At 41.8% G+C, this 24,252-nt stretch overlaps 1 protein-coding gene across 32 annotated transcripts in view; it reads right to left on the bottom strand.

Annotated features, from left to right (window-relative positions):
* Nucleotides 1–24,252, bottom strand: part of KALRN (kalirin RhoGEF kinase) — a 502,153-nt gene that overhangs the window by 21,621 nt on the left and 456,280 nt on the right. For 22 of the 32 annotated variants that reach the window (XR_014586050.1, XM_083841888.1, XM_083841895.1 and 19 more), the window contains 12 exons: nt 22,898–23,001; nt 20,371–20,440; nt 19,843–19,929; nt 18,986–19,078; nt 17,872–17,922; nt 17,475–17,552; nt 16,436–16,621; nt 12,831–13,002; nt 8,233–8,471; nt 7,077–7,324; nt 3,724–3,847; nt 2,362–2,421 (listed from right to left, as the gene is read on the bottom strand). Coding sequence is in view for 29 of the 32 variants with exons in the window: in XM_083841888.1 (XP_083698014.1) it covers nt 2,362–2,421; nt 3,724–3,847; nt 7,077–7,324; nt 8,233–8,471; nt 12,831–13,002; nt 16,436–16,621; nt 17,475–17,552; nt 17,872–17,922; nt 18,986–19,078; nt 19,843–19,929; nt 20,371–20,440; nt 22,898–23,001 (1,512 nt within the window). In the remaining 3 variants the exon portion in view is untranslated. Of the gene's footprint in view, nt 1–2,361; nt 3,569–3,723; nt 3,848–6,158; nt 7,325–8,232; nt 8,472–12,830; nt 13,003–16,435; nt 16,622–17,474; nt 17,553–17,871; nt 17,923–18,985; nt 19,079–19,842; nt 19,930–20,370; nt 20,441–22,897; nt 23,002–24,252 lie in introns of those variants that run through there. The other 10 variants (XM_083841893.1, XM_083841894.1, XM_083841892.1 and 7 more) reach the window with 7 other exon arrangements.

Genomic DNA, 24,252 nt, shown 5'->3' with positions numbered 1-24,252 from the left:
TTCACTAACACTTCCAACTAATTAATGTGGCTTCTTTGCATTTAGAGCCTGCTCTCTTTCTCCTAGCACTGGGAGCCTGTTCTCACGTATGACAGGAAGAGGGATGTCGGCCTGTTGGGGTGACAGCCCTGTAGAAGAAGCCGGGTGACTCGCCCAAGGCTGTAAGTACAGAGGCCTCCTCCTTAATGACAAAGGTAGGCCGCGTGGGCCTGTAAATGGTGGTGTCTGTGCCAGGACACAGCTCTCCTGCCAGCACTCCCACAGACTGTGAAATTGTCACAAGCCGAGCCTATGAAACTGTCACAAGCTGAGCCAGGTGTCAGAGCCAGGTCTGCCCCCACCGCCGGCAGCCGGTGATGCTCCCAGCCTAGGAGCTCGCCACCTCACCACACACCCCTGGAACAGAGAAGGGGGAGCCTGGGGAGAGGCTGGTTTTCACTACGTGCACAGCTTGGTGTAGAGGGTATCAAAGCTTTTTAGCAATATTTAAGCACAAGACACAAAGCCAGAAAAGTCAGCTGTTTGGTTTTTTTTTTTTCTGCAAAATACAGTTAAGAATGTACACCAGCTGCCCTACTCCCTCTGTATCGGGTACTGCCCCCAGGGGAGACCGAAAACACGCTGGCTGACGGAGGATTTGACAGTCCTGCTCCAATACTATGTGCAGGCACAAGCACAATCACGGGACACAAGAACCTGCAAAAGCAAGGGACTAATGTTTCCCCTATGGACTGGGTCACGCCCAAAAGTCTTCCACCGTGCCATGGTGAGCCTGCCTCAGGAAAGGAGCTGGAGGTGGGGATAAATGATTTTGAAAGGACTTGCTAATGTTCCTTTCCCCTCACTGACAAGCCTGAAAACTGGAACCATCACCAGAGGAGAGGAATGCAGACTAGAAAGAGCCTGGAAAGCCCACCAGCCCTGGGAGCTGCCAGAGATCCACCTGCAGTTCCTCTGAGAAGAGATTCCGCAGCGCATGCTGAGGCCTGTGCTGTTGAGGTGTGCTAGCCAGCTGTGCTGCAGGTTAGACATCTCTGCATAGACCTCCTGATGCTCTGCCATCACTGTCTGACTTCCTCCACAGTTCTCCTGCACGATGAAATCCTGTATCAGGCTCTGGTGGTGGAAAAAGCTTGCCTTGCTTCTGTTTTAATGAGAAAAGGCTTTAGCTCCTGAGGCCTTAATCCAATACATTTCTCACAACACATTTGAGAAGGAGCATCACAACATCCATAATAAAGGGACAGGGAGAACAAGCTTTCCTTTAGCACACATCCCTTTCTCAAAGATGTATTTACTGATGCCAATGCAATTAAAATAGAAGAGAACCTTCAGGTTAATAGCTGAGGTGGTACATCCCAATACATTTCTGCTGTTTTTTAACCCCAGGAGGAAGGTCAGCTTTCTTTTGCAGGATGTTTGTAGTGCAATCTGGCTAACAGCTTCCTGGAGGTGCAATATCCCTCTTCTCCAATGACCTGTTCTACCATCTCTACAAAATCAGAGGTTTTGCTGAACCTTTTCCTTGCCTGTTTCAGTAGGAAGCTCTTTCAGCCTTGGTACAATGTACACAGGTGTTTAGCGTGGTCACCATACACAGAAAAATGGGCTCTGCAAGATATTAATTGAGAAGAGCCAGACATACAGCTCTCATGATTTTAAGTTCTTTCTGGCTCTCTTAACAAGGCATGTCTTGGTCACTCCACTAAAATCAGTGGCTTCACACTGGAAAAAAGAGTTGTGTAATGCATCACAAGTTGGGTCCACTTATCTGCATTAGTCTTGTCTATGATACAGGTACATTAAAGCAACTAATTTTACCAAAGTCTTCCAGTACCTTTACAGAAACACAATTTCCCATTTTTTAAGTGACATCAACTGCTAGGAAAAAAAAAAGAAACTTTTTCTTTTCTGATCTATATTTAAAGCACCAGCTTGGTGCAACATCGTTTGCTCCAGTAATTCACAACACAAACCTGACTAGCAGCCCTGCATGTGTTGCCAGGACAGTGGGTGTTTTTAAAACAGAGAGCTGCTGCATTTATTGGTAGCTGACAAGCATGCACGATCATTTCATTGAGCGAGGTCCCAGGTGGGAAGCAGCGACTGAGGGCGGCTATGTAAGCCTCCAGCTCAGCAAGAACTTGTTCCTCAACTTCCTCCACTGCTGCTATCACAAAGGCAACCTGAACTCCAGTTCACTGCTTGGCAAAAACAGAATTGGTGCTTTGTGTGACTCATGTTTAATTGGCACATATGTCCATGAGCGATGCAGACCCACCAGCTCCCCTTCCAGCACAGGCATTTCAAAACAGGCACATGTTCTTGGAAAAAAATAATGACAAGGATGATTGTCTCTACCTCCATGCTAGTATTGGGGTCAAGGTCATCACACTCTGACTCCTCTGAGCTGTTTGTCTCCTTGTTTGGCAGCATGAAGAGGAAGAAAGAGAACAAGAGATTAGAGGAGAGATTGGTTAGACAGGGCAGAGCAGCAAGGAATTGTAAGCAGCATGGGGACGGATAACAGGACAGAAAATGTTCCAAAAAAAAAAAAACCCAAACCCAAACCAAACGAACAACAAAACAAGAGAAGCAAAGGCGAAGACATGCTTTTGCCAGAGGAGAGGCAGTGATTCCGCAAATCGTTCGGGCAGTACAACAGCAAGGAAGCAGGAGAAGGAAGCCCCGTGACCACCATGCTGCAGCAGCTGCTGCCCTTAGCTCTGGGTGCGAGGGGCAGCCGGGTGGCAGTGGCAGGGCTCCTCTTTGCACATGCCATCTGTTTCACGAGGCATACATGAGGGAAAGCCTCCAGAAAGGAAAACACTTAATCATGGGCTCTCCTGGAGAGGGGTGGATCCATAGTACATGCTCAAGTGCTTTCCTGCATCAAGGCTGGGCTTTGGTTGTGTCAAAACCACAACGAGTATTTGTTTGCTTGCCTCTGCTGGGAGGGATAGCCCCAGATTAGTCCTGAGCAGGCCTCATGGTTGGTTTATAGAGATGGATCCTCTCAATTGGAGCACAGTAGTCAGGCACTCAGAGCAGAAGATGGAGCTTAACCCCACCGTTCTCAACCTTTTCCACACTGGGAGATCTCAGAGAGAGAGAGACAGACACGGACACACACACACACACGGACACACACAAAACCCTCTCCTGGCAAGACCGAGTCAGCATCTCTTTCCTGTCTGGTAATATGGAAATAAAAAGGTCATTCAGACCATCTCCCCAGAGCGAACTTCTTTAGCATCTCAAGGTTGAGAACCCCTTACCATAATATGTGGGGAAATATTGGCCTAAGGAAAACTCATCAACATTAAAAAGGCATTCATTTCACCCGGTGGCTTTCTCACCGCTGCAGTTGCTCTGATGGAGCTGCAGATTGGGCTAGATCAGAGGTAAGTCATTCACTATTTTCAGTTATTTACAGAACAGTTATTTAACCTTATACATAGTCTTTTAATGAAGATTACTTACTTGCGTATGGGATGCCAGGAAAAAGAAAACGAAAAACAAAGGCTGCATTTTTATCTTGCATGCAAAAATCCTGCTAAAATGGATACTACAAAAAAAAAAAAAAAAAGATAACTGAAGTGGAAAAAAAAAACACAAGCCCAAAATTGCCTCCCCCTCCCTCTCTCAGGAGAGGATGCTATAGGGGGTGAAAAGGATGGGAAGCAGGAGAGTGGCACACAGCTTTCCGATGGCCTTACTCACTTTAACAGAGACTTTGTTCCCCAGAATATCCTTGGATTTACGTGGCCCATTGGCTTCATTTTTGCCACTGCTCTCCTTTTCCGCCCGCTTTCTCATGCGCAGGGTATGCCATGAACATGACTTCCTGTTGTACCAGAAAACGCAGCAATCAAACGGCAAATCATAGCAGGAAGGAAGGATTTGGAAAGGAGAACCAGCATCCACATTTGCGATTACTGCAATTCCCTAGAAAGTGAAAGCCACCGGCAATACGCCTATCTCTACTTGAGCAATGAGAGTTGAAGTTAAAAAACAAACCAAAGAGTTCTGCAAAGCAGATGTTGTGCCACAGTTGCTGTTTAAATGCATGGAGCAGGAAAAAATATCCCATGATGGAAGCAGGCAACTAGAACTCGGTCAGCTGGTTTCAGGGACTTTGTCTTGCATTGCCACAAACAGAGATTTATTTTATTTTTGCTGTAGTTAAAAGGTCAATTCAGTCCTCAGTCTTGTTGGTTAAAAGCAGTGAAACAAATCTAAATAAATGAGAACCATCTTAATAGATTACTTGGTCGAACAAATAAAAAATTTTAAGAAATTGAAGGTGTTGCTCCCTACATGTTACTCAGAACATGAATAGCTCAGAAAATGGGAGCTACATCACTAACTTTCCAAGAGATAAGTAATTTCCTAGAATGACAAGCTCTGCTCTGCCTCTCAAGACCAAGAATTTCCCATTAGTGTAATATTTGATTTTGCCAATCCGAATAGAGAGAACATCAACCAGTCCATGCTTTTTGACTAGAATCACAGCAGGCATGACTTCCAGAACGTTTTTCACCCCTCATTACTGTGCCTGTGACCTTACTCTTGGAAAAAAGAAAAAAAAAGACCATGTCACCCTTTGTAAGAGCAATGCTGTGTCAACAACAGAAATTGCATATCAAAGCAGACATAAAAAAATAAAAAAAAATAAAATAAAAACAATTCTCAATATGGAATTCATTTGGTTTAAATAGTGGGCAGGCTGGGGGGGATTTGGGAAGTGGTATGTTGTCCAAAGCTGAAAGCTCTCAAAACAGCAGTGTGATGAGCCGGGATCCAGGTTCAAAGCATCTGCCCACCTTTAAGTCATGCAAATTTTATTTGCATGTTTTAAGCCCAATGTTTGGCACATGTCATGTCACGTCTACAGTACCTTGATACATTTTACAAAGCAAGTTGCATGTAATCCAACGATCACCTGCGATGCCAATAAAATGCAGTATGTTAGCAAGGTAGGACTTGAAGGACACCCCACACAGCCGATGCTCCCCCATGACCACTGATGATGATTCATAACCATCTTTTTGTATTTCAGCACCTGACTGGAGCTGTACAATAGCTCATTTTTTAAAAAGTAAACCCACGGGCCTCCCAGCAACTGGCTGCACTGACATAAGACCAAAATGGTTCATAGTGACTGTTTTTGACGTGGCAGCACTGTGGCCCAGGTCCCCACCAGTGGCATGGAGCTGGCGGCTGGCACGGGCAATCATGTTTTGGCATAAGGAGCACCAACACTCCCTGCATGCCCTGGCTGGACTGGAAGGGTCGCTTGATATTCGGGCATTTTTGGGGGAGGTCTGCATTAGGTGTGCAGACCAGGGGGTATTATCCAGCACTTCGGGATAATTCCTTTACCACTTTCCTTTACAATATGATTAAGAGTCAAGGATGTGGCTGATGGACTCCCTGACCCTCACCTATCATGATGCCAACACTACTGGATCAAACACATATTTTATGTACAGTATTTGTCAACAGAAGAAACAGTTTTATTATTTTTAAGTCCATGTGATCTGGCAGACTGGACAGGGCTGAAAACACCTGCATTTTTAACCCATAGGATTTATATTAGAAAGTCATTCAAGCTTCTCTTTAGTTGCAGCGTTGTTTTAGCTCTGAGTCTGAAAACATGATTTAAGACAGAGAGAAGTGCAATGCATGTGTCTTTCAATTCTGGTATTCCTTCCTGGCCCCAATTCATACGACTATATTGCAGAATTTGACTGCACAGCTGCCATGAAATCAAAGTCTTCCACCAGGAGCCCAGTGCTGGGGTGAATGTAAAGGCACATGTTTGCAGATTGTGGTTAAAGGGGAACCCAGGAATAGCTGTGGCACACGAGCAAGAGATGTGCTGAGCAATTTCTTTGGCTTAACTTTTCATTTGCAATAGCATTCAATAGTATTCCTGAGATCACTGACTGATGGGTCAAGTCACTGTATTTCTTAACTGAATCTTTAGCAGATACCAAATTATTACTTTTAGTGAATCTCTCACAAAATCTTTCCTCACATTCAGTTCTGCACCTCAAGGCACTCACGTAAGATAACAGAATTTGTAGCATACACCATGCATTACCATGTAGTCATTTTAGATGTTAAAAGAAATCAATCGGTATTACTGAAAAGAGGGTTGTACCTTCTGTATTTAATACCAAAAAAACACTTTCTTGCATTAGTCATTTCAGACTGACAAATTTCTAAAAATCAAAAAAGAAAAATATATATCCACACATTTGTTAAATAAACAACAAAATGTTATAAACAAAACAAAACTAAACAAAAAAGGGTCAAACTAGTTCTTTTACCTCATTAAAACATGCTCATGGTGAAAATTTATTTTACATATTTAAAATAGTACATTTAAAATTAGTTACATTACAGGTACAATGATGAACATTGCGACTATCCATTATATTGCACAACCTGACTTCATCAATATGAGTTTGTTTCTTTTCTTTTTTTTAAATAGTGCAAAATACTTTATACAGGAATGTACTTGGATGGGGGTCTTGCAAACCAAAAAATATTTTACAAAAGTTACTGCGAACAGAAAAAAAAGAACAAACCAAAACAAAATAAAAAAAAAAAGATACAAGCTGTACAAGGAAATTGCCATAGACAACAAAATCTCTCCTCTTAGAGAAGCGAACCTCAGTCCAACACAGGGCCTGATTATTTTTTTGCTAGATGCTGTTATAACCAATATATAGATTAGTAACTTAATACAACATAAATATAAGTCCAGTCCAAGCAGGTCCATGTTGGTGTAAAATGGTGTAACGTAAAATATGTCTTTAACCATCTATGGTTTTATTTCTCTCCAAAGTATAAACAAAACCCCACAAAACAAAAATAAGCCAAACCCAAGCTATCCACCATAGCCGCCCGATGCTGTGAATTGACCACTCAACTTGTTCCAATGGCACTGTAGATAAAAATCAGCAGGAATTCCCTACCATTTGGGTTTGTTTATTTTTATTTATTTATTTATTTTCCTCAAAAAATCCACATAGTGCTCCCAGCGAAGCCAACATGGCACTTACTTGATGCTTCCGTCGCTACTATCTGTGGTGGATTTAGTGAGGGGAGCCAAGATATTGCCAGGGATCCATCCTTCAGCAGCCGGAGAGTGGTCGTTTGCAGGCTGGTACACCAGGAACATGTTCTGCTGGTTGATAGCGAGGATCTGAACCACCTCTCCTTGATTCACACAGATCTCATCCTCCTTCAGTGCATAGTAATCTTTAATCACCACCATGGAAGAGGTCCCATTGCACCCTCCCAAATCAGTCTGTGGAAGTGGACACAAGAGAAACCTGGTGAGCAGGCGGTGCTGAGGAACCTGCCTTTTCTGGCAGCAGTCACAGCAAGCACTTCATTTCCAGCCTAACTGCACCAGGGGAAAAGATACAAAACACATGCAAGTTCACATAGGTAGAGGAGGATTTGAAGCATCAGCAGAAACCTGACGCAAACCAGCCTCCTGCTTCGGACTAGATTTCACAGCTGTTCTGAAGGTGACAGTGCCAGAGCAGTGTACTCATTTGCGTGGTATTGCAGATGAACTACCTGTGCTGAACCAAATGCAGGGAAAGACCAACGAAGGCTCACATTAGAAGCCAAATGAATACTCACACATTTCATTGATCTTAAATATAGGTCGTACTGGAAAGTGGCTTTGGTTAACTGCAGCCAGCAGCTGGGCCCAAACACCACTGACAGTTACTGCCTCCTTGGTTTGTGTGAATTGTGTTGGGGTAGTGCACACGCACCTGGATTACAACCTTCAGCTGGCATCTTTGGAGCTGTTACGTGAGAAAAGGTCTAAGCTATTTAAACCATCGGAGTAGACCTCTTCAGGAATGGGTGGTTAATGGATATTAAAGAGGTCTGAATATTGCTGTTGGTGATACCGCAAATGGAAATTCAGTTCACCAAGTCCACAAACGTAGTGCCCTGAAGAACACTGGGGTCAGGGCTCCGGACAGGTTCTGTTCCAGATTTCCAGCTGAAGAGCCACCTGCCTGAGTGCCAGAGCTTTCACAGTCTCCGTTTAACTTCAAATCACATTTCACACCATTGCTTCAGTATGTTGATTCCTGTTGACCTGGTTAGCTGATAATTAAAGCTAACGTCACTGATAGTCTATGGTACAAGAAATGGACTATGAGATCATGTTTTACCAGATGAGTTCAGTACCTTGCTTTGTTCGTACTTGTCTCCGGGCTGTGAGTGTTCATACCCTGTGCTGCCATTGGAGGTAGATATCTTCAGGGGTGGGAGAGAGGGATTACGGCTTGTAGCCTTCAAAGGCTTCTCAGACCCTACTGGAACAGAAGAATAGGGTCTGCTGTTGGGCTGAGAGACCCTACCGGTCTGGGGCCTCAGCACTGCTGAGCTACTTTCTTTGCGTTGGTACTCTATGGGAGACTGTAGCGCTGCAAAAGAGGACAAGAATTAGCGATATGCTTTCAATGACATTGAAAAGGGATGTAGGGGGTGTGTGGGGTGACTCGATCAGAGCAGATACATAAATTGCAAAACAAACAGGCACAGAAAATGCCACCCAAGGAAGCACATGGCACGTTCACAGCTACACAGGATGCAAGCGTGTCACGCTGTACTGTGCATGAACTGAACGCAGCAGTTCATGCTACTGGGAGGAACAGCTTCTCTAACGAGCACAGTGGGCTAACTCATTTGCCATTCATAGCACGCGTAATTGCACTCAGTTTCTTTGAAATTGCACAAATGAAGTATCAGAAAAATAATCCTGAAAAAAGAAGTCTGAATAAGAGATGTACAGCTTTTTTATAGTGAATTTTGCTTATCATCAGGAAACACAGATTAAGACCCATAAATCTCATTTGTGTATTCCCATGAGAGCTTGACTACTAAATTCTCTTCAAATATGCTGCACTGAAACTTTTCTCCCTATGCAATTTCTGTATTAACTACTTTGGCTCAAAGAAACCACTGGAGATGACCAGCAAGTTAGGAAGTATAGATGGTACAACAATATCAATCCCAGCAGCCCAGACCTCTCCAGAAAACACCCAAAAAGCAATATTAAACAGCTTCACAGGCCTTTAAAAAAGACTGCTTGTGAAAGAGTACATTTTGTAGTCACGGATAGAGCTTACTCTCTGGGAAAAGGAAGGACAGAAATGCCAGATGGTGAAGAATTTGATATGTTTGGAGGAGAAGGGACAAGGGCTGGGACTCACATGGGATGGGAAAGAGACAGATTTACTAGGCTCAGACTCCCATCCCCAGACCTATGGGTTTGTTTTCTGCATGTCATGTGGCTTTAATGGCTGATTTATAGGCAGTTAATGCTGTGTACATGCACCAGACTAAACCTACTGGAATGCGGAGAGACTAGTCTAGCAGGAGGCAGACAGGAGGACATAATGTCACAGCATCGGCCCAGCCAGGGAACCACAACAGAAGGAATGTCTTTCCCAACAAGAGGAAAAGGAAAGACAAACAGAAAGGCTCAGCACCACACAACATACTCTCTAATGTTCCCCTTCCAGAGAAATGCAGGGCTGGTCCAACAAGAAACCACTTGATACTAGAGAACAAGAGACTAAAAAAATCAAGGAGGCCAGACCACTGTTTTCTTCAAAATCACACGTTTTAACGTAGACCTGTAGCAATCTGGAAGATTAATTGGCTCAAAAGCCTCTGCAGTCACCCTTGCCACAGAAGTGACTCGTGTTTCTGCCACAGGGACTACCCATTTCACTCGCTTACCTCAACAGCCGCTGAAAATGCTTTGGTCCTGCTGCAGATCAGCCACTGAGTAGGAGGAGGGCTGGGGACATCTTTGACAGTGATTTTGACAGTGACATTTTTCTAGTCTATACAGCAGATTAGGCTGCAAGATCTTTAGCAATAAGACCTGAATGAGTACTCCTCTATCTTGAAACAATACATCCTTATCAGTGCCTTTAAAGGGTGCTCAGCTTGGAGCCCACTGGTGGCTTCTAATTCCACAGTTAACTATGACAGTGATGCCTGGCTTCCTGTCTCCTATTCAACATCTGTTAGTATTCTTACAGGCTTCTGGCAAAAATCAATGTCCGTGTACTTGCTCTCTCTCAAAAAAAAGCCCTCATAAAACATGATAAAAAAAAATACAGATCAATCGCATTTTTCATAAGAAATACATCCATTGTTGACGTACTTTCTTTATCCATTGGTGACATATTTTCTTTAAACCTTGCTTCTTAAAAGCAGAAGTAGAGAGCAGACACTACAGGCAATCATTTGCTGCACAGTCTGTTTCTTGAGCTTAGCAGCTTTTGTTATTCCAAGGGAAAATATAAAAAGCTTGAATATCACAGTGTAATTGCACCAAGTTTTACGTTTACAAACTGACTATGCAAATACTATGGTTTATGCTGGTGCCTTACTCTCTAGGGCTTCACAGTTAAAGACAGAAAATCAGAGAGAGCTTGCGCAAGAACTCACAGGGAATATCTTGTTATTAAGTTTACGTAGCATTGGCTCAGTGTGGATTTAATATGATTTTAAGGACAGAAAACATCCGCTTTAATGAAATGCAAAGCTAAAGAACGTATTTAAAGATTAGTCAGCCTCAATGAGATTACCTCCTAAAAGCCACTTAAATTGTTCTAAACTGGACAGGCTCTACTGGATACAATATCATTTTCTTGGATCTTATTTATAGGTTTAAAGTAAATCCTTAAGCCTGTGTTTTAATATAAATCTATTTTTACTTCTAGCTTTACAGTTACTGAAAATTTTATTCCTAACCCATCATGTTCCTTGCTGGCCTCACAGAACAGAGGCTAAAGAGGGGCTATGAAGATGCTTCAGTAGAAAAAGGGACTGACCGGGAAGTAAGTCCTGGGAGGACAGGAGGGAAAAAGTTAAAAAAAAAAAAAATAATAGACAGACATGGAAGGGACACAAAACCACTGCAGTAGTGTCTATGGAGTCCTCACTAGGTTTACAGAAAAATTTCTAGCTGAGCATTCCTGGAATTTACTTTTATTCCAATAAGCCCTCATTCAAAGTCAACGGCACTGACACAAAACCAGCAAGTTTTGGTATCAGCCAGTCAAACAGGAGAATTCAAGCTGCTCATCTCACCAATCTCTTCAAGGAATCATTTTACAGTGACTGTATGAGGCCCTTTCAATTCCAAGTCACGAAAATCAAACAGCAAGCTTTGGAATCACGTGAAGCACACTTTCTCTTCTCAGCTCAGCCACAGTTTTCAGACTTCCACGAACAGCCTTTGTAACCCTTTCCCATTTTACTTTTGAGAAGTAAAACTGTGCTAAATTAAAATTAACATATATATATATATATATATATACACACACAAAACTCCACAATGAAGAAAAGAGAAGTTTTGTTTGGATGTGAATTGAAGGAGACTCTTCAGATTTTGCAACAAAAAATCCACAAATATAACACCCTAAATCTAAAAACTTGTGCCAAGCCAAAAAGTTTTGATTCAAGCTAGTAAATTTCTTTATAGATTATGTATTAAGTTTTTAAATATAGAATGCTTTTTAAAATAAGTTTCATTTTTTAAAAAATAAGCTGTTTTGAAATTAATAGTACAAAACAATTTTGAAATGAATACTGCAAAACAATTCTGGAAACTTCCAAAGAAATAGTTCCCACTTTCTTGCTTCCAAACAAACAAAAAGAGATACTATTTTTAATTTTTGACTCTAGTCCTGGTTGCTTCTCTTTCCCCTACCCAATTGTGAGCAAGAACAAACTAAAATTGTTAACTGAATGGTTCCTTTGTACTTTCAAAATCTACACTTTTGTTGATCATGGGTGCATTATTATTATTATTATTTTTAATAGAAACACTATTTTAATTTGAAATAGTATTTCAAACAACCCTGAATCTGTTCCTAAAGCAAAGCTGACATTTTGAAAAGACCTCTGTTCATGCAGAGCTCCTGTAGTTACCAGGAGAATCAAGCCCAGATGTTTCCTTGCCCTCTCTTTTTGTCGTTGTTGTTGTTGTTGTTGAAAGCAGTTGCTGCCCCATGGAGTTTAGTACGGGGGTGGATGGATGGTGAGGCAGCCTTCATCCCACCTCACGTCCTCAGTTTGTAGCACATGGTGACATTAAGTAAGAGGCTCCTGGGGATATGACTTGCTCTGACCAAGTGGCAGATACTGTGTTGATACAATGGCATCCTGGTTTTGACATGGTCTTGGGAAGGGATGAGATTTAAAGCCTCTTTATAGAATGGAAAGCAGTAGGTGATATAGCCTTGCATTTTTAAAGGATCTTGCATGAAAGTACCACCACAGCATGCCATTGACACAAGGGGCTTGAGATCTGAACGTGAACCTGACTGATACAGCAGGTCGACCACACAGCAAGCCATTACCAAGCTGCCAAAATCAGCCCACAAGACACCGCTAATGGAGGCAGGCCAGCATGATCTGCAATCTTCAATGCAAGATGGAGTTCCTGCAGCCTCAGGGATGGGCTCCAGAGCCACCCAGCAGTTCAGCACAGCCTTGCCCCAACCTCTTTCACCATCCCACTCAGCCGATCTGGCACGCAGGACTGAGACCTCTGCACAGTGTTACTGAGGTGGTCTCTTTGAACACCAGCTGTCACTTGTAACTTCTTGCATGTACCGGGCTCTCATTTTCTCCATGGGATTTTCCTTATGAAAAATAAGTTGCTGAATGTTTTTCTTACTGAGGAACCGAAGATGCAAAGATTATGAGTCCCAGTTAGTGTCACAGTTTGGGAAACATCGCAAAGACCATGTACATACCATTTAGGAAATCTCTTTGTGTGTCCAGAACCTGGTTGATGTCCTGTACCCAAGCTTGCTGAATTTCTGGATTAGCTGCCTGTAAAATAACTCTCTCTGATGTTTCCCGGCTCATTAGGGCAAACTTGCAAGGATCATTGTCCACATTTTCTTCAATGATAAGGTAGTTCATCTGAAATAAGCCAAGGTAAGCATGTGTTACATGGAGCATGATTTAGCATTACTCAAGTATCAGAATTAAATTGTTGTGAAAAGTTCCTGAAAATAATTGAGTCCAATAACAGACTGCCAGGTTATAATCAGAAGAACTTGGCTCATATTGATTTAGGCAGATAGATCTTAAGCTGAAATACGATGCTTAACAAAGCTGTTACAGATGTACCAGACATCCATCTGTCTTGTCTTCAATTACAATTTCTATTTTAAGGTGACACAGACTTGACTGATGTGCTAAAAAGTTACTGTAACACAAAAACATAGTTAAACTGTTCCTATTAAGATGTTAATAAGGTCTATCATTCCCCCATTTTAAATGAGTTTACATTTCTTATCCTCCATGGAAAGAAAGTCTCAGTCTTTAGACTATTTAAAGACTGGAATGGACACTGTACGGGGATATACCAAAAAAAGAGCAATTCTCCACAGATGCTCCAACAGATCTTATTTCTAGAGGATTACACCATCATCTGTGTGCAATCACTTCACTTGACTGTAGTCACAGATACTCTTCCTGGAAATCTCATGGATGGCAATTTCAGCTGCTGTCCTGTAAGATACCTCGTCCTTGTGAGGTGTCTGAGTAAGTGTACTCATAACTCTGAATTCTCCTGAGTTATTCATATCTGTGATAGTAAACAAGAATAGGCTGGCATATCCTTTCTGCTTGGAGGGCAATTTGGGGTTACTATAACGGAATCATGACAAGGACAAGTTAATTTACAAGATAGCAACTGAAATTCCCATCCATGTGACTTCACAAGTTAGTCCCCATGCAGGGAAAAAAAATAAAATAAAAAAAAGACCCACAAACCAAAAAAGGAGGGTCCTCACTGTCAAAGGCAGATAGCTCTGAAGACTAAGATCATCACACCCCTCTAGGTCTCCCTCCTATTGCTCTGAACGTCATTCAAGGTATGGAGAAATCCACTCCACATCTGAATGCTGTCCAGCACTCAAACTGCAAGACAGAAGGAGCCTCTTCCCCCTCTTCTGGGGGTCCCTGTGGAGTTAGTGGGACAGGCAGAAACTCTTCTGACATGAAGACAAGGAAAGGAGTGGACAGCGAGCCTCGTCAGTGCCTCTTCTGAACTCTTGCTCTTCTGGCTGACAGCCAAAGCAAGTCAATCCTGGTATGACTCTAAGAAAAGGACTCGCAGGTCAGAGTCCCACACCTACTGTTTGTGTCTCAGCGAGACGCATTTACCAAGGCTACCCATGTAGGTCTTTTGAAACCTTGAAAGGTATCCAACTGAGAAATGTCCAAGAAGGGATGTGCTATTTCTGAATGCCAACTACCTCACTGCATAAAGAAGGGCTCTTTGCTAATGTAGGCCATCATGATGAAGCTTCTGTCACTGTCTAAGTGTGGCAGACCTTGGAGACGAGTATTTGGGAACCTAATCTCCCTGGCAGACCTGAATGGCTCCATCTGAAGTCATATGCACTTCTTACCCTAACAGAGAGGCCTCGGTGCTCAGCAGTGGCTGTGACACAGAGGAATGAAATGGGACCTCTGGTGCTGGCGAGGTCCTCCTGCTGTGTGGGAGGATACGCTCAGCAGGGAAACAGCCTACATCTCTCAGGGAGTGTCTCCCAGGGAACTGGACAAGCGTGACCAAAGACAGTACCGAAGCATTGCAATGGCCCACGTGCCATAAGATGGCTAGGCAACCTGATAGTTAGTGCTAAGATAGCAAGATAGTAAAGAAAGCACGTAAGAGCCAATATAGGGAATGGTCCTATCCCTGCAGGAAGGCACGAGAGCACAGCAAAGGCAGGCAGAAGCTGAAGCAGGGGCCGGGAGCAGGCTGTGAGTGCTGCTGGTGCACAGACTCCCTGCTGCAGTGGGGGAGACGCACATGGAGCCACGGGGGATCCCACATTTGCTGCAGGCACAGGAGAACGAGCTGTTTGCCAAATGGAAGAAAACAGAGACTGGAAAATTGTCACACACAAATTTTAAAGCAACTCAGGCAGTGGGAACAGCATTATGTTCATAAGCTGTTTAACTAGAAAAGCAACCCATACCCTTGAGGCAAGCTAATTTTATTGACATTAGAAGAGATTTATTTTTCTCTCTTTATCTACAATATACAATTCAGGAATTGTTTCCTGCAGATAAAAGCTTCATTGTTATACATACAATAAACTGAAGCAAAAATGATTTACATTATTTCTATCTCCAACTTTAATCATGATTTAAATCAGCAGCAGGATAAAACCAAAGCTGATCATCTAAATCAAGATTAATGTTTATTTGTACACTTCAGGTTTTTCCTTTATAACTTATTACTTGGTTGGAAACTATGAAATACAGCGACTTGAAAATGGATATGCTTTTCAGTAAATGCTGCAGTTTCTGTCAGCCAAGAAGATGCCTATTATCTATTGTTTATTATCATAGATCATATGGTTAATATGCATTATTTTACCTGGCATTGTTCTCTTCTGTTTCGTATTAATGCACCATTTAAAATTCAGTGCAAACACAATGCATTCTCCCACACTTCCACAATGAATTCTCCCTATATTTTAACTATATCTTTGGAAAGGAAATCAATCCCAGACTGGTTTATCACCTTTGAATAATCAAGACATTCAGATGAACCAGTGACTTTGCTCTTTCTGCAGCCACAGCAAAGGCTGTTCTACTGAAAGAGGTGTAGCACACATTCACCCTCAGCTACCATTTCAGAGTGGAATTCTGCATTTGTTAAACAAACATAAAAACCCTTGAAAAAGAACACAAACAAACGTGTTTTCCCTGGTTACTTTCAGTTTTTACTTTTGATTCCAATCCCATACTCTAGAAAGATTATTTTAAAAATAAAATTAATTTCTTAAAACTTTCTTGATAGTTTAGCTAGTTTTGTAATTCCTTTTCACTACATTTTTATTACTGTGTGTATTTTTGTTTGCTTTTGACATAGTTCTGTCTCGTGCAACACTCACATTTACACTAAGAGCAATACCCTAGGAAGGGTATTTCCAGTAATGTCACATCCAAGCTTAATATTGACTTACAGTTAGACGAGTGTTTTGTTTACCCCACTTTTTATAATCATGCTTAAATGCAACTATTATACACTTACTTTGACTACTGCAGGCTTTGCAGCAATATTTGCTAGCTTAGAGCTATGAGTGTCAGAGGCTCTGCCCTGGCTGTGCTTCCTCTAAAAATCACCCAGTAAATTTACACAACCAGTGGTTTATTTAGTGTTGTTGGTCTCAAATGGCTTCTGATATACTGAGAAGTAAATGCAAGTGTTTTCTGCAGATTGTTGTCCAGCTATGGCAGGACAGACCTGAATCACAGTACAGAAAATTGATAAGAGTTCCCTATGTGACAATCAAATAGAATAAACCTCTCCCACTCCGTTTCTTACCTTTATGCTTTTCTTGAACATGTAGCCTGGTGTTAAAGATCCTTTCCTAAGCAGTTCACTGAAGATAACTATTTGCTCAAAGAGAAACACCCTACGTTCCTTTGGTCGGGACTGAACTCCAGAATCCTGCTCGGTCACATAGAAGGTGTCCTGCTGCAGCAGCTTGCCTTGAGCCGTCAGCTTGCCCTGAGAAGCAGACAAGGCACCAATGTTACGATCCCAACCCAGCATGGTCCCTTGAGACGATCTGCTATATTTCAAGCAGAGCTGAATTCATTTGAGACATTTCCCCTCTAAGTTATTAAAGCATCAATCTTTTAAATCAAGAACTCAGTTTAAGGACAATAACACAAGTTTTCTTTACCATCATCGCCACCATATGTACATATAAAACCAAAAGCAAGTAGACTGTTTTTGTACTTAATTTCAAACACTGTTCCCATTAAGTAATTTGCTACTGTAGTGCCTTGGATTCCCTCTGGTCGTGTGTTCATCTCCCCCAAACCCGAAGTGAAAGACGCAACCTCTGAAGGTGCGAAACAGGACCTACCTGTTTGCAGGAATGCCATGATGTATAACAAGGTATGAGAAACTTAAACTTCATTTTGGAGATAAGACATCTCACTGGGTCTGCCAAAGACTACACTGGCTTAGTTACAAACCCCAAGTTGTAACCTGTGGGGTTGTAACTCACGAGTCCCCTCTGGATGTTGCCAAACTTGGAGGGAGCTGTTAATGTTAGATGACCTTACTAACAGGCAGAGCGGTCTGGTTCAATGCTTATTTTGCTCTGACAACAGAGATAAGAAGTCTAATTCAGGCTTGCAGAAGCTTTCACAGACCTCACATTTTGAAGAAACAATAGCTTGATTGTTACAAGTTTAGAATGACACCTTCAAAACCTCACTAAAGCATGCAGCTCACCTCTGGAGAAGAGCAAGCACTAGATAAACAGCCTGGGATGGGGCTGATTGTAGAGACAATCATAGAAAGATAAAACACCTTTCCTAGCCTGGTTGTAATTACAAGCAGAACGTACCTCAAAGCCCTGGAGGCGACCCAGGTTCATCATATCATTGCAGCGTTTTGGTACAAGGCACATTAATTCAACTGCTTTCTGTTAAGGAAAACAAAGGTTGTATTGGTACGAGGAAATCAGAAGGTCCCTAAAAGCGAAGTGTCAAACAATGGACTCCAACAGCATAATCATTGCTAGAAATTATTCACGTTGAGGCCCTCACGTACTGAACATTTACAGTAATGTCTAAAAGAGGACCATGCCTTCATCTTTTCTTCTGACTGAAGCTAAAGAGAAACATCACATTTGAAATATCAGCGGGATCTTCAATCACTGTTAAAAGACTACTGGGGTTTTCATTTCTGCATATAAAGTGCCATTAGAAAATGCAGTACCTGTCGAGACCATGAAAACATACCTCTATATCCGAGCACTCTAGCCCAGCTTTTTCACTGTACCGCAGGAAGTCCTAGAGAAAGCAGAAAGGTTTGCATTAAGGCACTTCAGAAAGAGAAGACAGAAGATGTCAGTTTTAAAAAAGAAAAAGTGTATTTAGCATGTGAGTTTCTGAGTAGGAACTTGCTAATATTAATGAATACATGTTCAGAAGTTGCTGAATGTTATAACCACTTTGTAGATATGGAAAAGGGGTGTGGATGGTTGCTGAAAATACCACAAAAAAAGACAAAGCTGGGATTAGCCCTCGGGAATGCTGACTTGGTCCCTGTCTTAAGCCACAGGACCACACACGCTTGAGGAATTTTCTTTTCCTTTTGGCATTTCAGGGAACATGCTGCTGTCTCTTCACAAGTGTGCAGTTACCAAACTGTGGGCTGATGGCAGCCTGCTTGAGACTAGTTCAAAAAAGAGGAGAAACCACCTCAGAGCCCTGGTACTGCTGGAAATTACAGTGTATGGTTCAGACATGCCTAATTTTGGATGTTACCTTGAGACCCCTACGGATGAATATTCAGAAATGCTGAGTAATTGGCATAGTGAATAAAGTCAGCAGAAGCCACAGTGGTCAGACTCCTTGGGGAAAAAATTACCATGGACTCCCCAGATTTTCAGACCGGAATATTGTGGAAATATGTTTTGCATGCTAATTTGAAGAGAGATATTCAGTGATAAGATACTCTGAGACATTCAGAATAAATAGTGACATACCATTCAGCACCAAAGAATGGCTTTATTCACCGTCTCGTGTGCATGTACTGCAATTTAAAAAACTTGAATGCAAGTTTGCTTTGAAATTTTAGAGGATGAAAATTTATATTTGAAATTTATTTTCCTATAAAAATATTCCAACAGAAAATTATTAAAAAAAAAATCTGATTATCATCAATTACAAACTGTTCCCACAGATGGGACCCTCCAGCTCTCTGGACATTTTTCACAGGATGCTACCATTGTATGCCCACATATAAATATTCTTTCTTCCTAATTTTATGAAGTTATTCTTCAATTAAAACTAAGGCTGATTTAAAATAACAGTGTCTAGTACAAGATCCAAACTGCATCTTTCCACTCACCTTGAGAAGAAGCTGATATTTAGTTATTCTTTGAATGGGTTTGATCAGAAAATCACTGATGGTTAGTCGTTGGTTTATTTCCTGTTGAACCTCCTAAAAATTGAGGATTAAAAAACAATTGCAAACAAGCACAGAGTAAGGCAGAGATAAAATGTCTCCGCAGAGACTTATTTCTACAGAAAGCTGATCTGTTCTTAATCTTTTGTTTGCAAAAGGGTATTTTAGAGGATTTAAAAATCTGGCATATCCTATTTAGGCAGGGACTGGGTAAAAGTCATGACCGAGCTGGAAGACATTTGAAAGCACAAGATTCCTTCCCACTTTGAGCTGACCGAGCAGGGCTGCAAGGTCTGGAGACTGCTCTCTCCACTGCGGCAGGGATTTGCTCACAAACAAGTCCTACAGAACACGCCTTGTGCCCTTGGGTGAAACAAAATATCTTCCCATTGCTAAACAAGCTTCTTTCACATTAATATCTAAATGTGTCTAGTCCCACAGATTTCTTGAAACAACATTATTGGAAATTTATGAGAGGCACCACCCAGCTCCAACAACTTTCACCTCCTCCCCTGTTTGTAGGCTACAGATTAAAAAGTCTGTTTTATTTTGGACAGAATTCAGTTGTGGCACTCTGAAGACGACAGACACTGAGCACTGGATCAAGTATGTATTAGAAATTAACATTAGAAATTGAGACAAAATGAACTTTTCTTCCCTATAGCAGATAATTTAGCAGCATGCACAATACCAACATGGTCTGGAGTTTGTTTTAGACAAACCTCATTGGTTACAGAATAGTCTTCTTTGCTAGGACTCACAGCTGTAAGTAGCAATAACGGATAATGAGCCACGCTTACCTCAAAATATGCCTCATACTCAGCTACTATGTATTCAGATCGTGGCTTATTTTGGCAATACACCACATACATGTGTAATCGGCGCTCCTGTGAAAACAAGATGCACAGCAGCCTTGTGAGATATTGGCTGCCGTTCTGTTCTGCTATTAAAAGCTGGCAGAAAATTGCTAAAATGTTCTGCTAGGTCATCTTTCTTTTTAGTTTAATCAAAGATTTAGTTTCCTGAAGTGGGGAAGCAAACTGATAACTGGTTCTGTTTCCCACTTCTGCCCCTTAGGCAAGGGAAGTTTCCATGGGGGAAGCCAGTTAATTGAGAGATCAATTTTTACCCCAAAATAAGAAGTCTGCAAGAAGATGGTGACTAATGTTTCGGGGAAACCCATCTGCTCGCTGAAGATGAATAACGATGTTTAAATTAAGTTTAGACATGTAAAAATATCAAGACAACACAAGCAGATGCTTTTGGAAAGGAGCTATCACACTTTAAATGACGATTAGACTAGAGATAGGTAACAAAATAAAACTTACATGCTTAATAAAAAGCTGTGCTAAACGGTCATGCTCTTGAAGACATTTTTCCAGTTCAGCCAGGAAAAAGCTGAAAGAAAGAATATCAACATTTCAGAAGACTTTTTTTTAGGTTATTCCAGGGCAAGTCAGTCATCCTTCAGTAATATATCAATGCAATTTTAGCTAGAGTATTCAATAATAAATGAAAAGACAAGCCTGACTTCAGCCCTTAATGGTGGCATTTCTAAAACAGTAGACGAGAGCTGTGAAATATGGAGATCTTGTCTTGCAAACTATCTGGTCTTATTTACTGTTACACTTACAGAGGTTTCAGGTTTTTAAAACTGCCAATGACTAACTGCAAGAGTTGCATTCCTTCACTGAGAACATCTAAAGTAAAACTTGTCAGTGTATCAAAACACTTGTGAAAACTCAACTGAAGCTTTACCGGGAGTTCTCAGTTGCATGAGCAGATTTGGAATACTGGTCATCATGAAAGAGATGCAGAAGTTTTCACTTGAGTAAACAAATCAACACCTTTTTGGTCACAGAGTACTGGCATGTTCTATTTTATGCTGTTTCTCAATATATTACCATTAGTTTTATTCATAAACTCAGCCTCTATCTTGACCTGCACCTTTTGTAGGTGCCTGCTTGAGTGCCCTTTCCAAGAATACACTGAGATGCCTGGAAGTGAGGTATTATCATCTCAACTAAAGTTTAGAAATGCCGATAGGTTTTTCTAACTGGTAGGTAAATCCTGACAATCTCCATTTCCATGATGTTCCTCTTTTTCACTGCAGGATTTCTGTCTCAAATGCCTCCATGGATTTGCTACAGTAACCAGCTGCAGAGTATATGCCAGCAATGGTCTGGCCCCAAGAAATCCCAGAACCTCCAAGAAGATGTATGTTGAACAGCTGTCCTAACTAAACAACCCTATCACTACCATCAGCTGCAGCTACTTTCATAACTCAATCCTGTAAAAAAGTTAAATTCATCTGCATTTAAACAGACTTCTTGACCCAGATATGCAGAACTAAAAATAGAGACTCCCTCCCTGTGCGTTACAGAAAACTCTTATCATCATATTTAAACAATGAATGGCACTGGTTAAAATCCTCCACTGCTGGTATAAACTTAATATTTTTCTGGCATTTTTACGTTTTGCGCTCCCAAGTGCTGTTGTCAGAACATAAGGACAGGACCTGATAGGCACCCAAGAGATGCATGATGGCAATGGCACTGTGACTCCTTGATGATGGAAATGTCCAGAGCCAAAGGAATACCTAGTCTGGTGTCTGTTGCTCAGATATGCACACTGCCTGTGCTCCAATTCTAGTTAGCCAAAGGCGTGGGGTTTTTCTGAGTGGCAGAGTTGAAATGGTGACCACGTTATCCAAAAGCACGACCCTGCTGTTCATAAAGTTACAGTAGAATGGCTCTGGGTTTGAAATAACCCTTGTATTTCCAGCAACTTTTCAAAAGCTGCTTGAACGGGGACAGAATAAAATTTTCAAGGAAAAGAGTTCCTAACTCAGAGTCAAAAGCATCAGACAGGCCAAAGCCTGTCAGAGCTTTTATGCAAGAAGTATCTCATCGCCCTCCTAGCCTAATAATGCTTCTGTGGTCAGCATTCTTGATCCTATCAGCTGCATGTGCAGATGCTAGTGTTGCTTAGAACCACCAGATCCATGCCCACAAACCCCAGAGAGCGACGTAGTAGTAGTTCATACAAAGGAAGGAAACAATGATTTTCCAACATTGCTACCACTCAGTGGCGGGATGAATTCAGCCTATAGCTGTGACCCAAGCAAGAGAGTTACGGCAGCCTCAGCAGCTTTTTTGGGGATCCAGCAAGCACCCCACAAGCAACACCCCTCTTGGAGCTATGCTGGGACAGCTGAGGAGCCCTGCATTGGTTCAGGAGCCCTGGACTGACCGCAGTGATGTCTCCCATGGAGCCTCTTGTTGTGGCTCCCCAGCAAGGAATGGCAGAGCCATTGGCAGCACAGCACTGACACAGACTCTCTCGTGATCCACAACATCTTTGTCACCCTGACCAGCACTCCTGGCATAGGGTGTGAACCAGCATGAAGCTGTATCTGCAGTCAGAGATGGTACCACAAACACCCTCCCACGAAGCCAGCCAGTGCACAGCTGCAGCCCACTGCATTTTTTTTTCACTGGGAAAAAGGATTTTATGTAGGACTGATGCTTTGCATCATGCAGCTCTGCCATTTTTGGTTGGGTAGACAGAGCCTTATATCAGGATCTAGTATACTGCTGAACTGTGGCTAAAAGCACATGAACTGTAACATATTCTCAGGAGTCACAGCAGCCATGATTTGTGAAGTTAGGAAGCAGCACTTACAAACCAGCAGAGACCATTTAAAGTGAGGCAACATCCTTTGGAAGCTCAGCCCTGAATGACCTGCTGATGTTCAAGTAAAAGCAGCTTAGATGTACAGATACTACATACCCTAGTCCTTCATAAACGAGTGGTTACAAGGGTGCTTGAAAGCAAACTAAACCGATGACTTACTCTTTGTGCCAGTCATAGATCTGGTGAATATTGCCAAATACTATCTTGTCTTTCCCTTTCATATCTTCAGAAACTCCTTTTTCTTCTATTCGCTTCATGAAGCCCTTTAGGATTAATGATCAGTGATTAGCCAAGGAGTCACTTAAAGAGAGAGCATAATTACACTCATTGAAAAAAAAAAGTAAAAGTTTAATGTCAGGCTTTTTGCTTTGAAAACACTTAAAATACCTTTTTTTTTTTACAACTTAAAATCAGAAAACCATCTAGATACTCTAAATTACATAGTCTGCTTAAAAGAAAACTTTAAAGGATTTATTCTGAATAACTACAGTTGTTTTAGGAACCTTTGTCAGATGTCATTGAAGTGACAAGTGCAATTAGAAGATAAAAGTTAAACAAAAGTAGCTTATCATGCTCTTGGCTTTGCTGGTAAGAGGGAGAAGCCAGACTCTGTACAGACAAAATTCTTCTGTTCATCACCATGAACGTTTTGTGGGAGCACAAAGCCATGCAACAAGTTTAAAGAGTCACATGAACAGGATTTCTCACACCTCCTGAGAGTTTCTTTATAAGTCTTTGGAGCACTGCAGCCCTGTTAGCTTTGCCAGTGGAGCGTGATGTAAACAGAAGATAACACAAAGGTCTTCAAGTTTGGAAGCTCTTGAAAATCACTGCTAGACGGGCTGATAATTCTCCTTGGACTAGTGAATGCCAGAAGCATTCCCGAAAGCCCACTTCAACCGAGTGCCTCCACTTCTCAGTCCTTGCTGGGAATCAAACCGGACCGTGCACGTGAGTTGTTTCTGACAGATGATCCCTAGGGATCAGCCAGGTCTTTACAAGTTGAAACTTACAAAACGATGACTGCTTTTGAAAAAAATAGGAAAAAAAAACCTAAACACAAAATAACTTCCTCTATGTTATCTCAAGGTTTGTGGGTGAGGTTTTTTTTTTTTTTATTCCAAAAACATGAATCCATTGGCCACACACGCACCTCAGCACAGATCCGAAGCCAGACTTTGGGAAGGTACTCAAACACAGCACTGCAGCCCCGGTGCAAACTCAAGGAAAGTATGTGCTACCACTGCTCAGTATTGATTTGAAGTGGTATCACTGCATGACAGCAAGAATGGAATGAAATAAATGGAAGGGGCATAAATTATTCTCTCCCACTGCCCTCAAGGCTGCATTACAGCAGAGTTTGTTAGATGCAGGGTAGCCAAGAAAAACCTTTGCGTGCTGGAGTTGAAACCTAAAATACAACATTTGTTAGATGGAAACAGAAATAGTTTCCGAAGACATTTCTTCTTGTTTCTGTCAACATGAGGAGGGGACCATGGAAGCAGTGTGCGAAA

This window comes from Anser anser (assembly GCF_964211835.1).
Source record: "Anser anser genome assembly, chromosome: 6".
Taxonomy (NCBI): Eukaryota; Metazoa; Chordata; class Aves; order Anseriformes; family Anatidae; genus Anser; species Anser anser.
This window is presented reverse-complemented; position numbering and strand designations above follow the sequence as displayed.